This window comes from Tenrec ecaudatus, chromosome 16, assembly GCF_050624435.1.
Source record: "Tenrec ecaudatus isolate mTenEca1 chromosome 16, mTenEca1.hap1, whole genome shotgun sequence".
Classification (NCBI taxonomy): Eukaryota; Metazoa; Chordata; class Mammalia; order Afrosoricida; family Tenrecidae; genus Tenrec; species Tenrec ecaudatus.
The window spans coordinates 7,516,532-7,537,101 of NC_134545.1; the positions used below are offsets into that span (position 1 = coordinate 7,516,532).

Sequence of the window (20,570 nt, forward strand, 5' to 3'; positions counted from 1 at the left end):
CGACGCTGGTTTTCATGCTGGCCGCAGCAGGTGACGCCAATTCAGCGGCACCACACATATAGCTTGTTTTCCCCTAGTGTCAAGGATTTACCACAGAAAGTTGTAACAGGAAGGCTCCCAGGGTCAGAGCAGCAAGCGCACTGCAGATCAGGACTGTGCTCTGCCTGCCCATCCGTCACCTGCTCCACACTGCCTCCCAGCACCCCAAGGGAAGCTAGTGCACAACAGAAGACAGGCTCGTCCCCCACCCTTCCTACTGGACTCAACATTCACAGGCACCCAACACACTGTGACAAATACAACCCAGCACAACACTGTGCTCCATTTGAGTCTGACAGCCGGAAGTGACGCACTGTGCCTTAAGAACGCGGGCTAACACAAACCAAGTGGCTTTTCTGCTAAATTCATCTGATCTCAGCAAGCAGCTCGGATACAAACTGTGTCATAAGGATGTGAGCAAATCCCTCCTCCTTCAATAGTAGAGTCCTTGCCTGTAACAGCACAGCTCAACCACACTCTCTCTCTAGACTTCTAGAATGTAACTACGTCCAGGTTATAGTTCAAAGACTATGAGCAGCCATGTTACTCTAATCATCTTTGGATGTTTTTTAAAAAGACTGTTGGAAGGAAGACAAATCCAAAGCGAGACCGTGTGGTTTCCAGAGCAATTTATTCATTAAAACCTATTCAAGATGCCATCAACAGTTCTCCTGTGTGTATTGTGCTGATAAACAGACACTGAGAGGATTGAACAAGATCTGCATTTAATCAGTCTGACTTCATTTTCACCACATGGTATTATACACGGTCATCTGTTGAAACATTTAACAGATCTTAGTTTAAAAAAGTCATAGATACTGTGAGCTCTGTATAAAGTGGTGGATAGTTAGTTCCTTCGTTTTGACTGAGAAGCCTCAACTTCACCGCAGAATAAAGAATGTAGGCCACATAAAGCATAACCGGTCACTCGTAAAGAACAGTATTGTTTCTATAATTGGAAGCTTTCTGAATGGACGGGTTCAGGCCTGATGCAACTGTAAAAAGATGACTTAGTGAATAGACTATATGGAAATTGTACAAAATGTTAACTTCAATTATTAATAGCTTAAGTAGCACTCTCTTACTAATGGCTATTCAAAATAAAAAAAAAACCTGTTTTCAATTCCCTAAAGGTGGCAGGTGCACAGAGCCACAACACCTTATAATTAGGGTCGTGTCAATACGTATTTCAACAGAAACTTTGGCTTTAGGAAAGAGTCACAAACAGTTAAAATAATGGCTTTAATTGTCATTGTAAGTATATGGTAAGGGAAACGTGTGCTTTAATTAAATATACATCATCATACCAGAGATGCTGGCAAGGTTGAAGGTTATTCCTAATATGTTGATAGCCATAAAAACCAGTTTGTACATGAAAAGACAATGAAGAAAAAAGTAATCCCTTTGAAACAAATTAAAAACAAAACAAGTTCACAGTGGTTTATATCAACAGTATGCATTTTATGACAATGACATAGATTCATGTACAGATTCAGAGCACCCTAGGGCTCTCTTTATGCCCTAAAGAAAACGCATTTACATTATGCACGGGTTGTACTGAATTGGGGGTGGGGGAAAATCAACTGTCTCTGCACCCTTAAGACAGGCCAAACTGTCCTGGGTGTAAGCAGCTTTAACGCCATTATTCAAGGTGTTTGCAAAAGGACTAGAGAATTTAAAAACCAAACAAATTCTTTGTCTTGGGAGTGGAGAGGGGCTTTCATTTGCTGCTATAACCAGCAAATGATGTTCAGTCATCAAAAATGGGGGGAGGGCCCACTAACACAGATCTATTTGAGCAAGCTGACCAGTACACATTGCAGTTTCAGAAAGGAAAGTTATATACTCTATGGTACAAGTCCCAACTAGGCAGTGTCAAAAGGACATCTATTTCTTGGCTTGCTTTGTGATCATACCCCTTGGCGGTGTGACGGGTCTAGTGGCATTCGGCTTCTTTTTCTCTGCCGGCTTTAAAATCTGTAAAGAGTCAAAGGGCAAGCAGGTTACAAAATGTAATCATTCCCCAAACCTAAAGTTCCTTAAACTTCACTCAAATCTTTGATTCAAAAAGATTTCTTGACTATTTAAGTACTCTAGGAATTCTGAAAGCCTCTCTAACCTGTCAGCATAAACTATGCTGAAAAGTGACCATTTGGGTTGTAAACGTTACGAAGACTAACATTATGATGACCCGGGAAAACTCTTTTCCTACGGCTTAAAAGGAAAACTCTTTTCCTACGGCTTAAAAGGAAAACTCTTTACAGTCTGTACCTGGGAGCATCTTCAGGTCACTGCTATGACTGGGGGAGATGTCTTGAGAGTGGTGTCTTTCAAAATCACGGGGGATCCCGTGAGCCTCAGGAAGCTGTCAGTTCTCCATGATAGCTGCCAACAACTGTTTTACTTTATCTCACTAATACCTACCACATGAATTCAGCAGCTGCATTTCTGTTTATGGCAGAGTTGGCTTGATGTTGTACAAATCTAACCATCATCAGAGAATGAGGAAGAATAAGCTGCCCTGCACACAGGTTGTGCAGAAACTGGACCAGAGAGAAATGGTGGCAGACACGAGTCACCACACAGAGCATCCAATACATCTCACATGTGAGCAGTGACTTCATTTCTAGTAGAACATCACCGGTGGCCTATGGTTTTAGATTTGTTGTTAAGAGCCACAAGCATGTGAAATGAGTGATCTTTCCATATTTAAGTGATGTAAAAATTAGGTAATCTCAACACTAAGGTACAGCCTATGGTATTTACAAGAGGTTACAAAGAGTTAGTGGAAGACTAAGTTCATTTTTTAATCCCATTAAGGGAAAACAGAAATTGAGCTTACATTACATAAATGAAAGAAACAATCAATGAGGCAAGAGAGCTCAGACGATGCAGGAGACGAGGGCGAAGACACCCATACCTGAAAAGAGCACATCAGCGTCTCATCCACACTCATCATGGCACCAGCATTGTCAAACTCTCCACAGTAATTGGGGGCCGAAAACAGAGTGACCAACTGCCTCTTGGCAAAAAATTCATATCCATCTTCAACCACCTTGGGGAAGAAAGGTTTTCATTATAAGCCCGTGCAGTCTGTAGTGGAATAAGAAGCCTTCTATTTCCCAATGCACCTGACACCCTGCTAAGTCACACCCAGAAACTCTCGATATAATAGCCAATACCTAGCCACCAAAACCAACAAGGAGAATCTGTGCTCACACACATGCTCGTAAGGGTTCATGTAAAATTCAAAATCAATACCTGATGGGCTCTACAAATAAGATCCAGATCATGCTTATGAAGAAATTTTGCAACCACTTCCGCACCAAATGTGAAGGACACTCCTCTGTCGTTTTCACCCCAGCCTAAGACGTCTTTATCAGGGTCAGACCACAAAAGATCACAAAGGAGACCTTGATCGGGTACATCAGTTGGTCGCATAATTCGCCGAATCTGCTCCATAGATTGAAGATCTGGTGACAAACCTATTAACCAGAGAGAGGGAGGAGAAAAGAGCAAAGCCTTTAAAAAGGAACAACACTAAGAACTACAATTCACAATAACTTAGCCAGTGGACATGGTTACTCGATAGTCGTGCTTGACAAAGTCGGCAACACTGCCCCGTGGGAGAAGATGGAATAGTCCAGGGGCTGCAATCTTGGATTATGGATATAGTATAAGTTTTTAATTGCTGGAGGGGAGGAGTAAGGTTTTTTCCCCCTGAAAAGGGGGCAGTAGGTCAAATAAGTTTGAGAACGGAGGTTCTTCAGAAAACTGTAAAATTAACAGTGACACTTAAGACCACTGTTGCAGTGTCCGTCCCACAGCTGACCATGTGAATCTCAGGTAATGCACAGGCACATCCAGTTCAGATCTGTCAGACCAGCTCAGGTGCTGGCTTTCATCTGAGTTAAAACACTGTACTCACTATAACCCATTACATCTAGGGGACAGGGATCTGATCACAGGGACAACCACAGTACATTATGCTGGCTCTTTTAAAAAAAATAAAAACAATCCCATGGAAGCCATTTATTGTGGTTCTGTGAGAATATAGCAGTAATGAAAACAGTATGAGCATGTTTCGGAGCTACATTCATAATAAAGAACACTTTAAAAAGGGGGAGTGGGGAGCTCCATGGCAGCGATGTTATCTCCTCTTAGCATGATCCGTCCCAGTTGTTTTTCTGGACTTTGTTTTAGAATGAATCTCTGCTGCATCATCGAATACAAGGTTCATATACTCAGCAAGACCCATGGCACAGCCCTCTATCTGCATATTCACTTGCTCACGAGCCACACCGGAATCTGGGATCTTTCTCTGTTAGCTTTGTCTTGGGGCCTGAATTTTCTACTCCTGACCAACAGTGCTGCACCATCACTGTCTGCATTTTCTGGCCCTGGTCATGGTTCACCATTGTGAACTGTGTTGGCTCTTTGATAGCTGCTAATTCTGACCACAGAGGGAAAGAAACCTTCCACTGCAGTTGCTGTTTTAATTACTGTACAAAGAACAGCCTCTGAACATAGTCACATTCCAATTCCAATGTACAGGTAGAAAACTGTACCCTTCGAACTAAAGGTCCAAGTTAGAAACATTCCTGAGACACCCAGAAACAAATTCCCAGAAAGTAAACTCCTGTCACTTTCAAGCCAACAGGCCTGTGTTACAAGCAGACCAATTGTTGCTCATTTTCCACTGAAAAGATTTAATACTCTATTTTAAAATCTTACAGTCTAGAGTTCCTGCTTTATAATTCCTTACTTCAAACAACCTTTATCCAAACTATCTGGGTTGTGTCCGAGTAGACCTGTGATGAGAGGTACTGACAAAGATGAACCTGGCCCTGGAGGTCATCAGCAATGTCCCAATGTCCACCCTTCAGAGGGGATGAAGGTCTGCTAGCAATCAGCCTCAGCTCACATACCTCCATGACAGCAGAATATTTTCTCATCCACGATGGCGGCTATCGGCAAACAGTTAAAGCAGTCTGTAAACGTTTTCCAGAGTTTAATATTGTATCTTCTTTTACCTACAAACATTTTAGGGTGGTCAACAAGATTGTGGTTCCATGTTTTTCTTCAGGTGAGTCTCCCCAAAACCAAGATTCTGATTACCTTATAAACTATGTGGAAACCACTTTAAAAAATTATACCCCGCCCCCAGCTATTTAGAAAACATGGACTTGATATTTGGAGATACTTTAAAAAAATTCTATATGAATTAGAAATCAGAGTCCCAGGCATAATAATCATTAAGATTTATCATCAAACACAGTAATATTTTGTTGTATGAACTTTGAAATCTAGTCTGTTGTACTGCACGATTTCAACTGATACTTAAGCGCCCTCATTCTGAAGTGAATTAGCAAACAATTTATTCATGTGCTGTTACCATCTTCCTTTTGGGGCAACCTCTGAGAGTTGAGACTCATCTGCCCTCCCTCCCCTCTCCCCAGATAACCTAATGACCCCCAAGCTTCCCCCAGCCACTCAGCAGGAAGCACCGTATCCCAGGCACAGAGAGACCGGCTCTTGCAGGGACCAGAAGCTGCTCCTCACAGGCTGCACATACGCAGGAGCGCCCCCTCAATGACAAGGTTGGCCCATGTACTTCATGTATTCTGGAATATGGTTCTGATTCGGACAGAAGCACCATCAACCAACCTTTAAGACACTGTTTTACAAGAAATTGTGTTCTCAAGTAAAAACCTATTTCCCAAGCCACTGAAATACCAATATATCCAAATTGGTTGGTCTCCTATAGCCCACCATGTCAGAAAACCTGAGAGCCAAAGCAAAGCCATAGTGGACCAGGAATGTGTCCTCTGGCCAGGGTCTTAGAGGGACATTTAACACTTCAATGGCGCTCAACTCCTTTGAAGGAGAACAGGTTCTTGAAAGAGGTGTCCCAAACCAGGCCTTCTCCCGGCTGCAAATCCAGCAGGGCAGGAGGTCGAAACAGCACGTTTCCCTTCAGAGGATGACCAGTCTTGTCTGCTGTTTTCTGAAGTTTCTGGTTTCTGTTTATCTGGGCATCACTCTTCCCACAGTTCAGATTCTGCTTGCATTCTGGAAAGGCCTCATAATACCCTCTGTCTGAAATCTTCCTTCACTGGAAGGTTCTAGAAACATAACAGAATCCCTCCCTATAAAGGGCTGCAGGGAACAAACCTGTATATGCCCCAACCCCTTCCCAGTAGTGTCCAATTTACAGCAATTATTGCAAGAAATATAAGCCAGGATCCAGATGGGCTTGGCACCTGGTGCCCTCAGATTTTCCTTACTGCCTGCCCCAGGACAGCTTTTTCCTTTGTATGTGCCATGGCTGCCTAACTTCTTGCTATCTTGAAATTGGCTTTGCTCCTTGATTTTTCTGCCACACAAACACACTCCAGCTTTTCTTGCTTATTCCTGTTATCCATACCAGCTCCTCCATCACCAGTTAGGATTTCTGCTCCTGTTGCTTCCTGGACCCCTTACTTTTTCTTCTTTCTAATCTCCTCCCTTAAAGGCCCTTCAAACATCCAAGAACTTCTGGATCCAGAAGGGTGTAGTCTGAGTAACTGCCAAACCCTGAGACTCAGAACCAGCAGCCCTAGAGCAGTTCTCGAGGACTACCAGCTCTGCTCTCAGGGCCAGGCAGTCACGTCGTCAGTACCCTCCCACAGAAACCTCAGTCTCTCCACCATCAGTCACGAAGCTCACAGTGAAGAGCTACATACAGGAGTGACACCAAAGGCACACATTCCTTGAACACACCTTTAAACAATCCTCTTTTTAATGATCAGTGATCTTTTAAAAGAGAAAAGTCTGCAAATGACCAATTTAAAGTCACCTCTGCCCAAGAAGTTATGCCTGATTGATTGGGGGCGGGGGGCATGGGAGAAAATCTTAGACACCCATGGGGCAGTTCTACCCTGCTCTAGCCGATAGGGTTGCTGTGAGTCAGCACTGACTTGGTGGCAGTGCATTTGGTATTTTGGTTTGGGCTGGTGGGGGCAGCACCAGATGACCCCGCAGGCAGAATCAGAGGTCATGGGAGTCACGTATGGATGTGTGTATCTTTTTAAGGCTTCTGTATTAAATGAAAACCAAGGCTCATGGTGTCTCATTGGGATGAGTGTATCAGTCACTGGAAGCAAGGATGAGTGATACTTTAACCCCTTCTAAAAAGCAGCAGCTGTAGCAAACATGACGAAAGTGACCAAAAATCCCTGCCTAAGGAATAGCCCCCACGTAGGAGTATTTATCTAAAAACCCATCTCTGTCCAGAATCTCCCTCGTGACTCCTCCTACTTCATCTTCCAATGGCATGTATCTTTTTTTATCAGCTAGATGGCAAGGTCTCAGGGCCCAGATCAAACAAATATCGATACAGATGTAGAAAAGGCTGGTGACTGGAGGGTCAAGTCTATGACTGCAATCCCTTCCCCTTTCCACATTACGCCCCTAGCAAATGAGCTGGTTGAAAGGTGTCACAGGGTAGGAGGTCAGCTCCGGGTGGCCACTGGGACAATGGTCTGTTGGTCTAGTTATAACCACATTAATAAGTACTAGAAGCCATAGCCCCAACCTCCCACTGCCTGACATCTGAATGCTCTTCTGGCATAGAAAGCAGGCTGAGCAAAGATTGAAAACATTTTTGAGACTAATATAGAGTTATATAAGATAATAAATACGGTATAACTAAAATGTTTACTAATCACTAGCTAAATGTGTAGTCGCATTAATAAAAAATGGGTCATAAAACAGTGTTACATAAACAATTGTGTCTCTCTATTCTCCTACATTCTTTGCCATAAGGGGAAAATTTTTCAAAAGCCAATTAATTATACACGTCAGGCCTTTATTCCATGGAAAGCCCCAAAAGGCAAATCTATAAACAAAAAACAGATTAGCAGTAACCCAGAGTGTGGTGAGATCTGCACAACTCCAGATATTTACTACATCCATGGGATTGCACGTGGAGACAGGTTAATTTACGGAGTGAAATCATAACACAACAAGCTGTTAACACCACACTGTCTACTTGACCAGGTTCTTGGGAGTTGAACTAAGAATAAGAACAGCTAAGTTGCCTATATTCATTCATAGGAATTACCTTACAGAAAAACCACCACTGTGGTCACCGCCTTCTATCTGGCATGTACCTCATACAAGAGTCCAGGATAGGCCAAGATTAACACCCTTAGATCTAAAGTAAGATAACAGGGGAGCAATAGGGGTGCCAACACAGCGTCTGAATGCCCACAAACCCAAACCACAGAAGAGTGTGACAGGGCTTTTGACAGAGTATCCTAATAATTCTTCTTTAGATGTGGAAAGTACTTACATTCATCATAAAATCCATAAATTCTATTGATGCTGGCACATTCATGGTTCCCTCTGAGAAGAAAAAAGTTCTCCGGGTATTTTATTTTGTAGGCCAGTAAGAGGCAGATAGTCTCCAAGGACTGCTTCCCCCGGTCTACGTAGTCCCCAAGAAATAGGTAGTTGCTTTCTGGTGGGAAACCACCGTACTCAAAGAGTCGAAGCAAATCATAGTACTGCCCATGGATGTCACCTAGAAGCAAGAGTTTTGTTAATTGTTTCCATATTTTATATCAAAGCTTTGGAAGAGGCATGCTTTACACCTTCACTGAACAATGGCATTAAATCTCAAACACACACACAAAAACCCCACCCCAAACCCATGGTCATCTTGTCAATTCTGACTCCCAGCAACCCTGCAAAGGCAGAATTGAGCTGTCCTTCATAGGTTTCCACAGCTGTCTCTACGGATCTCTACGGACGCAGGAGAACACATCTTTTTTTCCACAGAGCTACTGCTAGGTTTGAACCACTGACCTTACAGTTAGCAACTGAGTGCTCAACCACTATACCATCAGGGGTCCTTAAGCCTTCATTTGGAAGTTAGCAGTTAGTACTTCCAACCATCTATATCGTACTGGATCAGAATTGACTTGATGGCAATGAGAGACAGGCATCCTATTTAGTTCAACTGAGCATAATAAAATGGGTACATGTACATCCAGTGCCCATATAAGTTTATTCTGTGGAAAGGTGCATTCATGTCTTCCTGCCAGAGAACACGGCTTTCCTTCAAGTTAGCAGAGCAGTATCAGATCTCCAACAGCTTCAGTCACAGGTAGTGTCATCAGACAGGCTATCCCCCACTCAGCCCTGCCTGGACACGTCTGAGCATAGGCCGGCATAGTGCAGCCACCAGCATGTTTGGTTTTGAGGTTCCCCCTTTAAATAATAACCAAGAGCATTTTATTTTTTTAATTATGTATATATCTGTTTACATTTAAGCTTTAGCATTGTAGTCAAATGTGCTAGGAGGAATTATCAAAACCAGCGTTGCTTCAAGATTAAATATAATTTCTACACCTTGAGATCTTTTCTTAGCTCTATACTCTTGGTTTCATTTCTTTCTTCTACTATTTTTCACTGTCTTTTAGGGAATCTATTTTTTAAATAAAATCGGAAGCATGTCTAAAAAAAATTGGTCCATTTAAATATACTTATTCTACAGCTAGACTTACTCGACTTAATCTGAAGCAGTTCTAGCTTATTCATGAATAGTACAAGGTTGTCATCAACGGATCCCATGAACCAATGAATCAACATGCAGGTACCCAAGAGCCAGCACTTACCACATATTTTGAGTGGCGCTTCAAGTTCCAGCAGGATAGGCTGACTGAGAAAGATCTCCCGAGACTTTAAGCACAGACCCCTGATTTCATTCTCCTGGAGTTGGACATTCTTCCCAGGCTTGGACCCTCTCACTGCAGCAGAGAAAAGTCCCAATCAGTCAGAAAAAGAACAGAATTTTATAAGCAGTGTTAACATTCCTGAAAAACCGTGGGTCTCCACCTTCCTCAGGCTGCGACCTACCTTTTCATACAGTTCCTCATGTTGTGGTAATCCCCCAACCATCACATTATTTTTGCTGCTACTTCATCATTGTCATTTTGCTACTGTGAGGAATCGGGCGACCCCTATGAAAGGGTCGTTTGACCCCCCCCCCCCAAGAGTCGTGACCCACAGGTTGAGAACCACTGGTGAAAAGGCAGGCTTAAGATGAAAGAAGGGCAAACTTGGTTTAATATGGCTTCTCCCTGGTTCAGTTTTCAAGATTCTAAGAACACGGTTTGCTTGCTTACTTCAATTCCCGAGATTAGTCAGCTCCAGCTTCTACAACGAGCAAAGCTCCCTTAGTGTTCTGATTAAAGTGCACCAACTGGTAAGAAAGGTCTTCCTTTTATCTAGGGCTCCCTAGGGTATTGGCTAGAACCTGCCCCTCTGCACCTCAGTGCCCCCCAGCTCTTTGCCTGCCAGACTCACTCTCCCCAGCTTTTGATGTGAATTAGCATCTACACAGCAGCAAAGAGATTTTATTAGTCCTAAGAAATCTTTGTTCTGAAACGTACAAACTATATAGGCTCAAACCCCCCTCCCCACCAGCAACCACACGTTTTTCAAAGGACTGATGTCATAATTTCCATTCCATCAAAAAATGATGCTAGCTCATTGCATTGCTTCTGTGGCACAGCTGCAGGACCTGACCTGCAGGTGCCGGGAGGGGTAGGGGTGCGGGCGGCACAGGGGGAGGGGTGTGCTTGCGCTTCAGTCATATTAACAGGAAAGCCTCCCACAGCACGGGGTTCACTGAACCAGAGTAGATTTCTCTGCTCACTGTGGGGTAAAGAGGTAGAGTCCTGTACATTATCAGTACATAGGTTACATCTTACTAGGTAGGTAGTAGTAGGAAGCAAGGAAGAAAATTTGTTTTGATTCCAGTTTTATAAGTCTAGTCATCCAAACATTGAATTACAATGAATTGTTAAATTTACACCTTGTTTTTAGGTAAGTAATTCCTTCCCCAAACTAGCAATAGAGAATTGTTTGACAACATGAGGCTTGATTATTCCCCATTTGCAAGGTCTTAATGCTTTGCTTTATACAAAAGATCTTGATATACAGGTATTCTCAAGTTTTGTTTGTATTTAAATTGTAAAGTCACTTTGGCCTAATAGCTGAATAAAAACAATTTAACCTAACCTATACCTGGTTTATAGTTAACTTTGGCTTGTAGTTATTTTGAGTAACATCAGTGTAAGAAGAATCACTCCAGTTTAAAACAAACCAAAAAACCTGATGTTGGTGAGAATTTTCTCCCCTAAGGAACAACAACAAAAACCAAACTCACCGCCCTCAAGTCGATTCTAACTCACAGTGACACTATTATAGAACAGCCTAGAACTGTCCCTGTAGGTTTCCAAGACTAACTCTTTACAATGGTGGTTAAGTCTCGTCTTTTCTTGTGCAGAGCCGCTGGTTTTGAACTGCTGACCTTGTTGGTTAGCACCAAGGCATATCAAATTTGGGAATTACTGACTGAGGTGAAGTCACCTACAGGCAGGAATAGGCCAAATTTTGAGGAAATAAGTTTTGAGTTGAAGGAGAAAAGGTGTGAGGGAGGGGATGGGATTGAAGCCTACCACTTAAAAGGAAAAGATGGGTTCCATAGCCTTGGGTCATGCCAAGAGATCCAAGTTCACGCAAATGAACTAAAAGACTGATCAAATGACACAAAAGGAAAAACAGGGTGATAATCTTAGAAGAAATAAAATGAAATTCAATTGAGTATACACAAAAAGTTCTCCCACCAGAAAGCAAAACAAACCCTCTCTCTCTCTCTCTCTCTCTCTCTCTCTCTCTCTCTCTCTCTCTCTCTCTCTCTCTCTCTCACACACACACACACACACACACACGAAACATGCTTGATGAAAAAGACACGGGCTGCCCACTTCACTAGGCAGAAAACCTCATTGGTAACGACCACAATTCAGCAGCTTGCCCAGCAGGGGATTCTGAGAAGGGCTGGTTCTAAGCCACCCTTCTGCAGCAAAGTGGATGAGGAGCAACTCTGCGTCTTTCAGGAGACTTCTCAATAAACTGGCTCACACCTGCCTAAGGAGGTCATGAAGATTTTAACATTTGTCAGAAGAATTTCTTTTAGAGCTATTATTTCTTGATTTCCTAGTCGCTGCATGTTCCTATTCAAACAGAGGACAAAAGGAAAAAGCACATTAAAAGAATTTATGGGAGGGGAGGTGGGGTAGAAAGAGGGAACCCATTACAAGGAAATACATATAACCTCCTCCCTGGGGGATGGGCAACAGAAAAGTGGGTGAAGGGAGACACCGGGCAATGTAAGATAAGATAAAACAATAATCTATAAATTATCAAGGGTTCATGAGGAAGTGGGGAGTGGGAAAGAAAAATGAGGAGCTGATTCCAGGAGCCCAAGCGAGAATTTTGAGAATGATGAGGGCACCAAATGTATAAGTGTGCTTTACACAATTGATGTATGTGTGGATTGTAATAAGAGTTGTATGAGCCCCAATAAAATGATTTTTTAAAAAGAATTAAAATTACCATTGGATACACCTAATATCGGTAGTAAGAAGGGAGTTAGGACAAATGGTTTCTCAAGAAAACTTGGGAGAGCAGCACTCATTGAAAAACAGCAACAAGCAGGTTTCTTCCATTAGCTCAAGGAACAAACTTATCAAAATGTAAGTTCACTCAAATCACCTCACTAACAGGTCTTCATTCAACGGGTCATGCTTTCTTTCTCCTTGGAGATCCCATTCACCACCCCCACCACCCCCATGGACCACACTTTGCACCAGAACTAGCCCAGTGAGGAGGCCCTGCAGAGCACCAACTGATGCCCCCAGCCAACATCTAGTGGGCAGATGCTCAAAACAAAAAGCCAACCAACCTCATGGCCATGAGATCATGCTGACTCAGCGAGACCCTATGGGACAAGGCAGGATGAACTGCCCAAGACAGTGTGGCTCAAGATGGACTCACCCTCGAGGACTGCTGACTTGTGCCATTAGAATCAAACGCCCATTCCAGATGAATGAAATTTTATCAGGGACAAAAGCAAAACAGAGAAACAAGTTCTGTGCCTTCAAATGACAAAGTAACAGTGCCGTTTTTCATTGTCTGGCACATTTCCCTATTTGTCATGTCAAAACTTAAAAGCTACTCAAGTTTCAAACTGATAGAAGAAAAAAAGAGATAACAAAATGTTTTCCTTTTACATTTTAAAGTTACACTGGAAACTGTTCCATCAATGAAACTGTCACTTCAACAAAGAGGGAAATCAATACCACAGCCAAGGACTTTTCCCTCAAACGTATAAAAATTCAAGGATAAGCCACTAAACAGCTAAAGTTTGGGTTTTTTTGTCCGTCTAAGAGCTCAAAAGGCAGTCAGTTACACAGTAAGACTTTCACGTGCATGCTCAATAATCATTATTATTCAAGGGATCAAATATTATCAAGTAATTTCTCTTTTTAATAACTTTTGGGGAAGCTCTTACAGATATAACATTCCATAATTCAAACAGATCACGCATAGTTGTACGATTGCTACTACAATCATTTCAAAACACTTTCTTACTTCTTGAACTCTTGGGTATCAGTCCCCCCCTTTGTATCAAGTAATTTCTAGCATAAGCTGTACTCCCTGGTCTTAAGAAATTTATAGGCTAAGATTGTGAGTGGTTCGGCGACTTTGTCCAAGGTCAGAGAGCTTAAAAAGAGGCCATTAAGGTCTCAAGTGAAAAATGTTTTGGAAACAATGATGGCAACAACATATGTACAAATATGCTCCATACAATCGATGTATGGAATGTTGTAAGAGCCCCCAATAAAATGACTTTTAAAATGTTAATGAAAATTATGAAATACCTGACTAGAAAACTGTCATAATTTTTTTAAAAAGCGGCCATTAGGCCTCAACTCCAGGTTTTTCTTGGTCTAGGTACTAAATGTACATGTCAACATTCAACAAAATTATTTCTGAACCCCTACTACGTACCAGACCCTACACAAAAAGCTGGGCACACCTGGCAAGAGGAGGAACAAGAACTTTTTCCTCATCGAGCTCATATTCTAATGAGGAAAACAAAAGATTCCAACTATTAAAGTGTTATAGATGGTCAAGACTAGAAGAACTATCTTCACAAAAATGAGAGTAAGTCTACCTGCAATACCCAAATGTACTAGAACCCACAGAACAAGCTGGGGAGACCCTGGAAAAAGCATTCTCTGCTCTGTAAAAATGAGTGGTCATGGTGCTGACTGACTTGTGGTGACCCATGTGTCTGAGTAGAACTGTACTCCAGGTCCTTCTTCTGCTGCCTGTGTGTGGACCCCAATTCCCACGACAAGTTCAGCTGGTGGCACATTAACTGTCTGTCCCATAAAGCTCAGTCCATGCTGAGAGGGTAAAAGCCCTGGGGGCTTTGTGATCAGCAGGAGAGAGAAATGAAACTGCCAGTGGGCATGGAGAAATCCCAGTGAGCCCTCTCTCCAGATGGGATCTTTCTCAGCTACCAGGTATTGCATGGAAATAGGTGGTTGGCATTTTGGACATAAGGCTAATGATTAATATATTAAAATTATCAACAGAGACACCAAGCATGAGCTTTTCAATAGCAATCTTTATCTGGCTGGAAAGATCCAGAAATACGCTGAGAAGGGTTAACAGCAAAGGCTGCCTCACAGAAAAACTGGATGTTTCTGGGAAATCACTAATCTGAGTACATTATAAAAGCTTACATGCAATTGTATTGAAAACAAATGAATACATCCATGCCTCAGGAGCACACACATGGGTAGGTTCCAAAGACCAGGTCATGAAGTAAAGTCCAATGGCTACATCATGCCCTAAGTGCCAAACCACTAAAACTCTCTCAACCCAGCGAAGCTGACATATAACCTTCATCACCACAGCCAATGCTATTCTTTCCTGTTTCTTAGTTCCTCACGGCCAGGTGTATACATCATTAACACACAAAACAGTGAAATTAGAGTTTTTACTCTTGTTGCAAATGTTAAATGTCTAAGGATAATATGAGAGGAATAGATGTACAAACATAAAATAACCAATGTGTTTAATTCAGTATCTGCAACCCAGGTTTTTCTCAGAAGCCACAGTAACTTTTCCTGAATTTGACAAAAGCAAAGCAGCGGTGAACACTGGTAAGGAACAATTAAGACTACACTGGGACGGCTAGGAAGGTTTCTCCTTGCCACATAAACCAAACACCTGGCCTCGGAGTAGATTCTGATTTTAAGTCTGCAGGGCAGAACTGCCACCGCAGCCCACCCCCACAGGTTTCCAGAGCTGTAATCTTGACTGAAGCAGACACAGCTCTCTCCCACTGGGCAGCTGGTGGGTTCAAATTGCCAACCTTCTGGATTGAAGCCAAGAACTTAACCTGTGTCACTACGGCTCCTTCCTTAATACCAAAAAAACCCAAACAAGCCCAGGGGTTGTTCCAACCAGAGACTCTAGGACAGAGCACAACTGCTCCTTAGGGTTTCTCCGGCGGTTCTCCCAGAGAAGGACCATCGGGCACAATGCTTGGCCCACTGTGCCAACGCAGTTAAGAATGCATGTTCAAGGAACAGCAGAGGCACACAAAACCTCAACTTCTATAATGAACCGACGGCACAGGACGCACGCATAAAAATAAGCCCAACTATCTTACTGCAGTAATTACTCAGTCAGTAACTAAGAATATGCCAAATCACATTAGTTTCAATGACAGCACCGTTAACTTTCTGATATTTGACAGACTTAGGAAATACCTCAACATGAAAAACCAACAATCAGTGAAGACTAGCAATGTTAAAATTTTCTTATGAAGGGCATGTGGGCATTTCTAAAGGACAGTAGATGGCCACCAATTCCTAAGGTGTTTATTCTCTCATAAACCAAACTCACTGCCATCGGGTCAATGTCCATTCATAGGGATCCTACAGGACCGGGTAGAACTGCTCCTGTGAGTTTCTGAGACGGTCACTCTTTGCAGGAGTAGAAAGCCCCACCTTTCTCTTGAGGAGCTGGCCGGTCATTTCTAACTGCGGCCTTCTCAGTGAGCAGCCCGGCACTAGAGCTCCTCAAACTCTCGACTGCAAGGGCAAAGCTGGCTTATGGGGGGGACTCTAACAACACACTTCAATAAGACACCACTCTGATCAGTCTCTACCAGACTCTGCTTTTTGAGTGGTTTCCACCTCCTTACAAGCGTAACATCACCCAACCAACCTCCAGATGAGGGCCAGCAGTGCATGCCATGGCAATGGGCCAAGTGGCTGGGAGATTCCCGAAAAACCATCAAGAACCCCAAGTAAAACATCGGTTTACTCGAGCATGCTGCAAACACAGGGTTTAATCCTGAAGCAAAAATTCAGTAAGTGGGAAGACGTGGGTAAGCAATGCTGCATTGTGGAAACTGTAATCAACCACATGAAACAAAAGTGTTACGTATGAATTGTTGAATGGAAAACTGATCTGCTCCATACACCTTCACCCAGTTCACAAAATTAAACTCTGTAAACACCAGGGCAACATAATTACCTATTACTCTTGACTAGGACTTTCTGGTCCTCCACCCCCACCCATCTGTACAGCGATTGACACCTAAACGTTCTTTCACATTTCAAGCTGACTAACATCCTTATTTGTAGCAAATTCCCTGACATCTGGGGACAGTAGTCCTCACCTAGCCAAGCTGACTGACACATGATGTTTCATAACAGGTCACACAGGTCACAACAGGCCTAGTTTTCAGGACAGAGCATTCTCACCACCTCTGCTCTTAGGAACCAGAATGGCATCCCTGACCTCATTCATTTACCATGCTACAGACAAAACGCAGAATACACACAGACTTTATTCCTTTCAATCGGAGGTGTAAAAGGGCCCACCAAACTTAAAAGCTGCAGATCATCTGTTTTTCAGAAGAGATCTTGGGAGCGCTGGAGTGGGGGAGGGGAGAGGCTTCACAACAGACTCCTCGGTCAGGGAGGGAGTTATAAATGCGTAACTGCCCCTCCCTATCCATAAAATCAACACCATCTTCATTCAAAAGAATACTCACACAAGTTAGTAAACTTTCCACAGGATAGGGCAGAGGGCACATTTAAATCACTAAAGCGAAAGCAAGCAACCTAGCAGTGCTTGGCCAGAGAGCTAGTCAGAAACAGCCTCCATTAGGGCCTAGACTGTGGCATCAGGCAAAGCGCTGGGCTGGCTGTTGTTGAGTGAGGTCTTCAGAACACAGTTCCAAACCCACAGGCTATCACACCCACGCAACAGCTTTTCCCCAAATCCCCCCAAGGGGCCCGGTTATGTAATCAGTGCATATCACTTATCCTAAGGATCTTTTGTCATCAGTAAAGCAGAGTGCAGATAAACAGGGTGAGCCTCAGAAGTGATGCCTGGCTTCAGGCAAAGCTGTAGGGACGGTATAGAGATGGGGTTTGGGTTTTGCTTTGCATACTAACCATCTTTCTTCTCAGCTAACTTGCACAGGCCTTGAATTTAAAAATCGGTCAATTTTGAACATGTAAGAAAACTAACAAGGCTGCAAAATCCACTTTCCCTCCACTTTCTGATACGCTGAACTCTTAATGAAAAGTTTAAGGGAAAAGGCTTTCGAAACAGTACAAAAACTATCAATATATTTTGCCAACACCTTCCAACTTAAAATGTACACCATCTCCTCAACAGATCTTCAACTGTTTCTCTATAAATTTAATACTCATGAGAAAGGAATTTGAGGAGGAGAGGGGCTAAAGGGGAGCTGCTAACAAGGAGTACAAGAAGATGTTTTGAAACTGTAGCAATTGTACAAGACTATTTGATGTGACTGAACGATGGAATGCCATCTGTATTATTTCCCAATAAAATGGCTTTGAGAGAGGGGGGGAAAAAAGTTATTTACAACTATTGTGCAGTGAGCCTATTTCTCCAGGAGCCTTAGTGTAATGGGCTAGGAGCGGAGCTGTTCGACCCACCAGCTCGCTCGCTCTCTCTCTCAAGTAGAGAGCCAAAGCTGCGCTTTGGGGAAAGATTCACAGCTTCAGAAACCTTATTAGGCAGTTCTACTCTGTCCTCCTGGGCTGCTATGGGTTGGAATAAAGAGTTGGGTTTGGGGGGTTGTTTTGTGTTTTAGCCTATCCCCCCTCTCCCCAAGCATTAAAGTGCTCTACTTTATTAATACACTTCAAGAAATAAGATGAAGAGATCACAATCTTGTGAATAGGGTTTTGAGCAAGCCACAGCATCAAAACTTAAATTAACTTGGAATTCTAATGTCTCTAATCCATGTGAGAAATAAAGTCACTCTCATATAGCCACACACCTGCTACACAAATGTGTATAAGTTAATTTTTAAAATGAAAGTGCAATTGCTGGCTCACACAAATCGGAGGAACTGCATTAACTAATACAAAAAGTATATAGTGATCCTAAGTGGACAGGCACAGAGTGGAAGTGTCCCAGAGTTCCTTCCTGGAAGCACTTGGGGACAAGTCTCTCCAGCGGAGCACTGAACAGCCGTGCCACCAGGCCTCTTATGCTAGTGCTCCAAGGGGGAGGAAGTCGCTGATTTGAGAATGGGTGTTTTCAGGCATTGTACATTAATGACTTACTTCAAAAGACAAGTAAACCCTACAAACCTGTCCCCTATCTAGATTCCACTCACTCGCAATTTTTTTACTGGGAGGTGTTGTGGAAGGCAGAATCAAGCCCCAAACCGGTTGCAACTCAGCGGTCAAATCCAGAGAATAAATAACTCATCTCTTTGCTCCAAAGTCTAAGATAAGGCACTTATATCTATTATTGGGCCCACTTCAGACCCCACCAAAAATGCTGTTCAGTTTTGCTTTCCCTTTAAAATCTGTGCCTTACCCTCTCCCTCATTAATAGCAATCCACTGCCAAGCACCTCGAGTTAAACTAAAGCCTGGCATTAACCTGTGCTTATCCCTGGGACGCTTCCTTCACACATTGGGGTCACCTAGAAAAGGTGACAGTTGGATATGGAGTTTCTGCTCCCTGCTTGTAAACCTAGTTGTCATTTACTGCGTGACCTTGGGAATGGGATTTCGCCTCCCTGTGCCTCGGGTTTTTCAGGAGGCGGAGAGGAATCACAGTGGGACTTACCTGGCCAGCCTGTGGGGAGAATTAAGCGAACCCGAGTACAAAGCTCCCAGAAAGCCCGCCACAGAGGCAGCGCTTGTCAGAGTGTGTGCGAGTTGCGCCGTGTTGGATGATGGAGGCAAAGCGGAGCCGGAGCCCGGCCCATTTGAAAGATTACAATGAGACTTGGTCACCACAGACGCTTTCCTGCTCGGCTGGATGCTGGCTCGGGGAAAGCCCGCCGACAAAGCTCGGGATACGGACAAGTTAAAAGGATTCCTGGGGCCGGGGACGGCGGTACTCTTCAGAAAGGGACGTTCGTCCCCCAAGTCCCAAGACATGACCCTCCCGACCCCAGCTCCGCTAAGTGAAAAAGGAAAGTAAGCAAGATGGGAAAACGGGTCCCCAAAGCCAGTGGAACCCACACTCCCCAGGCAAACTGCTTTACGGGCGGACGAGTAGCAAAAACTCCGAAGCCAAGTCCGGAGCTCACTGTGCTGGGGGGACTGCAAAAGACTGGACCGGTTTGCTGGGGCCCGGGGGTCGCGGCGAGAGACGTGAGGGAGGGGAGTGGAGTTTCCGAATTCCAGGCCAGGAGGGCGCCTGCAGCCTTGTGCAATGAATGAGCCGAGCGGAGCCGCGGGCTGGGCCAAGTTCGGGACCCCGGCCCGGCTGCCCTCCCCAGCGCTGCAAGCCCAACCGGCCTCCCAATCTGCTCTGAGGGCTGCTCAGCGCCGTGGAGTCACCTCCCCGAGGGCGCCTGCCGCCCCCCTCACCTTCCAGCAGCCGTTGGATGATGCTGTCGATGTTGAGTTTATCTATATCCGCCATCGCCGTCCCACCGCCTACCCTCCCGCAGCGGCGCCGCCGCCGGCTCGCGCCCGGGACTCACACCTCCTTCCCACGCCACGAGCACAGAGGCGGTGGTGGCGGCGGTGGCAGCAGCCGCGGCGGGTCCCCCCCAGCCGCCCCGCTCCCTGCTTCCTCCTTCACTCCCCACTGGAACCACGAGAAGAACAAAATGGCCGCCGACTCCTCAGCCAGCCTCGGGCGGCGGACGGATGCGCGCGGGGGAGTGCAGCGGTCGGACCGGGACTTCTTTATGGGCCATAGGGCTCGAGGGAGAGGGCGGGGCCCGGGCTCTGGAAATGGGCGTGGCTAGAGCTCGAGAAGGGGGAGGAGACCGTTGAGCGTAACTGCAACCTCGCGCGGATCCTTCCGCCAAACGGGTCGAGCAAATAGGCCCGCTGGTGAGTGAGAGAGTGAGTTGTGAAGTTGCACGCGGGAACTGGAGTTGCTGTGGGGAGAGCCCTGGCGGGAAGCTCTGAGGTTTGCTGCCACCGCGAGGCTGTGTTCTTTGGGGTCAAGAGTTTGCAGACCTGGCCATGTGAAAGCCCAGCAGGAGCTTGTATGGGGTCCTGGAATTCATCCTTCAAAAATAAAAATGCTGTGGGAACGGGGAGGGGGCTGGGGTTGGAGAAAGAGAATCGTCGGGAGATTTGTGCT

At 44.4% G+C, this 20,570-nt stretch overlaps 1 protein-coding gene across 1 annotated transcript; it reads right to left on the minus strand.

Moving 5' to 3' along the window:
• Positions 1-653: 653 nt before the first annotated feature.
• On the minus strand, positions 654-20,101 carry PPP1CC (protein phosphatase 1 catalytic subunit gamma). Its single transcript, XM_075533989.1, has 8 exons — positions 19,841-20,101; positions 9,702-9,833; positions 8,375-8,605; positions 4,968-5,072; positions 3,301-3,524; positions 2,960-3,094; positions 1,956-2,016; positions 654-1,034 (listed from the first exon to the last, which is right to left on the minus strand). Exons 1-8 carry the CDS (start codon positions 19,893-19,895, stop codon positions 964-966), a joined length of 1,014 nt encoding a protein of 337 aa, XP_075390104.1. The 5' UTR covers positions 19,896-20,101; the 3' UTR covers positions 654-963.
• Positions 20,102-20,570: the final 469 nt, after the last annotated feature.

What these genes read in the sequence shown, in the direction of transcription:
- PPP1CC (XM_075533989.1), bottom strand. Translation starts at nt 19,895, where the DNA reads ATGGCGGATATAGATAAACTCAACATCGACAGCATCATCCAACGGCTG. An exon ending in AGCGCCACTCAAAATATGTG is followed by an intron (nt 8,606 to 9,701) that starts GTAAGTGCTGGC and finishes TCTTGCTTCTAG; the next exon opens with GTGACATCCATGGGCAGTAC. An exon ending in ACCCGTCACACCGCCAAGGG is followed by an intron (nt 1,035 to 1,955) that starts GTATGATCACAA and finishes ATCTTTTTACAG; the next exon opens with TTGCATCAGGCCTGAACCCG.